Source organism: Cibotium barometz, chromosome 55, assembly GCF_041138505.1.
Source record: "Cibotium barometz isolate CiBa-2024 chromosome 55, ASM4113850v1, whole genome shotgun sequence".
Taxonomy (NCBI): domain Eukaryota; kingdom Viridiplantae; phylum Streptophyta; class Polypodiopsida; order Cyatheales; family Cibotiaceae; genus Cibotium; species Cibotium barometz.
In genome coordinates, this window is record NC_141100.1 from 27,686,765 (window position 1) to 27,691,509 (window position 4,745).

Sequence of the window (4,745 nt, forward strand, 5' to 3'; positions counted from 1 at the left end):
TTTTAGCTTATGTGTTTCTTCATGTTTTTAGCACTCTTTTAGCTGAGGTGTCATATTTTCACTAACTCTCCAATTTTGTAACATTCTAGTTGTTGCTAATGTGTTAAATTATTTAATTTGTGTAATTTTCTTTTAATTTTTCTTTGTTGATGTGTCAAGAGCTTGTGTTAAAAACAAAGTTACCTATTTTAATGGCTTAGTTTTAAAGTCCCATGACCTCTAACCACCATGACGGCATGAGCATCAATCTTGTTTAGCACGAGAGAGAGAGAGAGAGAGAGAGAGAGAGAGAGAGAGAGAGAGAGAGAGAGAGAGAGAGAGAGAGAGAGAGAGCACAAAATACTGCATTATGTAGACAATGAGTGATAGAGGCAACCCCTAGAGCTATCAATTTATGTGCCACACAAAAGTTTTTTGTGGGTGACGTGTTGTCGTTGAGATGTTGCTATTCTTTTAAAATTATGTCTATTGTTGTCTAGCATTTTGCGTCGACTTTTGCAAGTTTTAACATTCTTTTAACTGAGTAGTTGGTAATGTGTCTTTGTTTAATTTGTGCAATTTTCTTTTAGTTTCTCTTTGTTGATGTGTCAAGAGCTTAATAATGAGGTAGGTTCCTTAAAAATATAGTTATCTATATCAATACGTTGGAATTGAAGTCCTACTACCTCCGACCATGATGGTTTGAGGGAGAAAGCCCAAAATAACACATTATGTAGACAATCTTTTATAGAGGCGACACCTAGAGAAATCAATAACAAAATGAAAATTAAAGATGATTTTTAGCATAGATGAGTAGACTTTCTAAGCACAAGTTTGGTTTAGAGAGAAGACTAGAGTCTCCATAGATGCGGAATTTGACTCTTCCAAAGCATGGAAAAATGTGAGGAACACAACGTGCAAAGTGGCCAGAATGTAAGGTCTACTACCTTTAATCGTGCAGAGAAGGGTGATGGTTTCTAGTGAGCAACCTCAAAGGTGGCCACATAGGTACGCCACTAGAAGAGGGCAGTTAAGGATGGCCCCGCAGCGACTGCCATGGAGTCCTCGAGGGGGGAACCGAACCATAATCAACAGATGAAAAGAAGCACAAGCCTGTTGCAAATCAATTTCTAATGCATACTACCTTGACACAGAGAATTAGCTGAGAAGGGTTCCAAGCATGTTAAGAAGAGAGAAGCTTATTGAAACTAGTGGTTTTAAAGGTTCTTGCCTGTTGCGGGGAATTGTAGCCGTTGGGAGGTTTGAAGGCATGACTGTCCAAGGGCATGTCCATGGTTGGTGCTAGCTTGCGCCTGTAGGGGCTTGTCACGCCACCCTCACAAAGTGCGATAACGCCGCATAGCAGCAGCAGCAGCACGGCCACCAACACAAGTAAAGGCTTCTTCATAGCCCTGCAAGAGAAAAAAAAGACAGCATTAGAACTTGCATGGGAGAGGGTTGCACGGGGTGAAAGGAGGCTCTTACCTTCAAATCCTCGATGGAAGGGATGCTGAGTGTGTGTGTACACGTGTGAGTGAGAGAGAGAGAGAGAGAGAGCGCGCGCGCGCTTGCATGGCACTGAGTCTATACAAGACAAGCCTCGCCTTTATGTAGATGTTGTGGGCTGTGCTGCATCTCACGTGCTTGTCAGGATGCTTACGAACTCACCGCCGAGATGACTTGCTCGCTTGGCGTCGTGGTCGTTTTCACACTGTGCTTGACGACTCCACGTGAAAAAAAGTCTTCTTAGGCGGTTGAGGCCGGGCAAGATTGTCCACCGTGTAGAGACTATCCACACACTCAAGCTTTTCCGTCCATGCGTCATCACCACTTGTGTAGAGGCCTCTCTTTCAGCTCTTCTTCTTGTAAGATGCCACACATTGTGCCTCCTCTTTCACACCCATTCACACCTCATATCGTCTACAATCACAAGACACATCAATCTAGAATAAATGTCCCACTTGTCAAACTTTTCAGTGATTTGTCCACATTGTAATGATTGTTTTTTGCACTTGCTAGCTTTTTCTTACCACACGCTTATCTTTTTCTTGCCACACTCTCTCCTTTTCCTGGTCAACACTTGACTTTTACACAATTACAAACGTTGTTTCTTTTGGCAGTGATCTAAGGATAGCTAAGCATGTTGCATTTGTTCAATCATTTGAATTTCGTTTGCACAAAAGATACACACGTTGAAGTCAATTTGATTTACTATGATGACTAAAAAAAAAGCTTGATTTTAATCCTCAAAATCCAACAGGACCCAAATAAACTCTTTACTGCATTGATCTATGAGAAATCCAAGAAACTCATGTTTTTAATCTCTCTCCCTCTGGCATATAGACATTTGTACATGTGTGTGTGTGTGTGTGTGTGTATACACATATACATATATATACACCGATATATGTACATATAAATATATGTGTATATGTATGTATGTATATATACATATATACATATATATATATACATATATATATATATATATATATATATATATATATATACATATATACATACATATGTGTGTGTGTGTGTGCACGTACACACACTCACACACACACACATATATATAGATATGTGTGTGTACACATACACATGCATGCCCGCACACACTCATGCACGTGTGCATGCATGTGTTCACACACACATATACGTGCACACACACACACACATACATACATTTATATATACATACATTCGTACATCCATACATACATATATACACACATATACATACATACATATGTATGTATGTATATATAGGCCTTCTCCTTGTTTTGAAGCAAGGATAAAATTATTCAAACAATTCAAGTTCTTAAAAGGTACTAAGTTCTTGATATATATGAAGCTTACACCAATGCAACTCAAGTAAAAAGAAGCAAAATTAGGGAAAAACACTAAGTAAGCAATAAGGCATTAAGGGAGGGCCCTCACCAAAGAATCTCACACAAAACAAAATGACTCCCACTCTTCATCCTATGAGTTCTATGACCATAAGGGCCATCCTAAGCTAATTAATAGGTAGTTAATAGGTTTCTTTGTCTTCAGAAAGGGTTACATAATCCTTGGTGATCATCTTCATTATAAAAAAGTATATCCATAATGGGTGCTAATGGGCACCTTTGTCTCTTTTTTATAGGAGCTAATGGGAACTTTTTCTCTCATTTTTATGGTTAATCACCTCTATTTACTATGTTATTACATTTTACAAAGTGATCCAAACACAAGGTAAGGTTTCTAATAGGGAAACAGTTTCTTGTTTACAAGCACTTCAAAATTCCATTATATGGTTAATGTTCCATGGAAAGACTAACTTTAGTGGATAATTCATCAAACTACATGAATAAAATTGTGAGAATTCTAGTTATTAGTATACCTAGAAAGTGTCTATCAAATTTACATGAATAAACTTAAGGGTATTCTAATTATTAGTATACCTAAAAGTGTCTATCAAATCTACACAATGATCCCTTTTTTGTTATAGAATCCTACCTCTCAAGGCTCATTATTAAAGTTGACAAAATTAACACTTATGTAGTTGGAAAAAAAAAAGCAGTGATGGCAGGTAGATAATAGACCCCTTATTCTTATAGTTCCCTCAAGTCTTGATGTATGTAGGCCCCTCAAGTATTTATGTTTGTAGGCCCTAAAGTCTTTATGTTTGAAGCAATTCCCTTCATTTGAAATATGTGATGTGAGGTGGATGATAGGAAATTTATTTTTATAGGTTCCTAAAGTCTTTAGGTTTGTAGGTCCTTAAGGTCTTTATGTTTGAAGCAACTCTCTCTCTCTCTCTTTCTCTCTCTCTCTCTCTCTCTCTCTCTCTCTCTCTCTCTCTCTCTCTCTCTCTCTCTCTCTCTCTCTAGTGTCTAGTCTCTCACTATCTCTTGTGTGTTTGAAAAAATCCTATAAATTTGGACTTATCAAAAAAGTTATGCAACCTACTCATTTTGAATAGGTGCTGGGAGGTGGCCCCTTATTCTTATAGGTCCCTAAAGTCTTTATGTTTATAAGCCCTAATTAGATCCTTTCTCTCTCTTTCTCTTTTTTTCTCTCTCTAGCCCCTACTGTATAGTCTCACTAGCTTATGTGTTTTTAAAATCCAATGGATTCGGATTCATCAAAGGAGGGTAGATGAAATACTCATTTGAAATAGAGGAAGGGAGGTGGACGATAGTAGTAGATGCAAGTCCCTAAAGTATTTATGTTTTTAGGCCCTAAATATTGGACCCTTGAAGCAACTCTCTCTCTCTCTCTCTCTCTCTCTCTCTCTCTCTCTCTCTCTCTCTCTCTCTCTCTCCCTTTTAGTGTCTAATCATTCATGATCTCTCATGCCCTTCTTTTTAGCATCTAATCACCATGATCTCTCATGTCCCCCATAGTCGCCCATCTCTCTCACTTTTTTTCACACCCTATGATTCTTCTTTTTAAGGCCCCTTAAGGCTAGTCACTCACTATCTCTAACATTCCCCATATCCCCCCTTCTCTCATTCTCTTTTAAACACCCTATGTTTATGTTGCAAGAGGGTGATAATTCTCTTACACAAAAATAATTAAAATAATCCCCATGTCTCTCTCTCTCTTTCTAATTTCTTGTTAAAAACCATAGCATAAAATATATCCAACTTACTAGAATACACAAAGAAGAAGAGCATGCACGATGCCCCAGTTCTGGGGTTTCCAACATGGCTAACCTACATGAATGCTTACCCCATGTACTATATTCCTATAGAAATCACAAGAAACCCTAGATCGTGTAT

General features: G+C 38.1%; 1 protein-coding gene across 1 annotated transcript in view; it reads right to left on the reverse strand.

The window, feature by feature from the left end:
• LOC147607569 (purple acid phosphatase 2-like) overlaps positions 1–1,534 on the reverse strand; it is a 6,194-nt gene extending 4,660 nt beyond the window's left edge. Inside the window, exons 1-2 of the mRNA XM_086790542.1 lie at positions 1,465–1,534; positions 1,211–1,391 (exon numbers count right to left, since the gene is read on the reverse strand). Of these exons, the coding sequence (XP_086646668.1) occupies positions 1,211–1,387 (177 nt within the window). The 5' untranslated portion in view covers positions 1,388–1,391; positions 1,465–1,534. The remainder of the gene's footprint in view (positions 1–1,210; positions 1,392–1,464) is intronic.
• Positions 1,535–4,745: the final 3,211 nt, after the last annotated feature.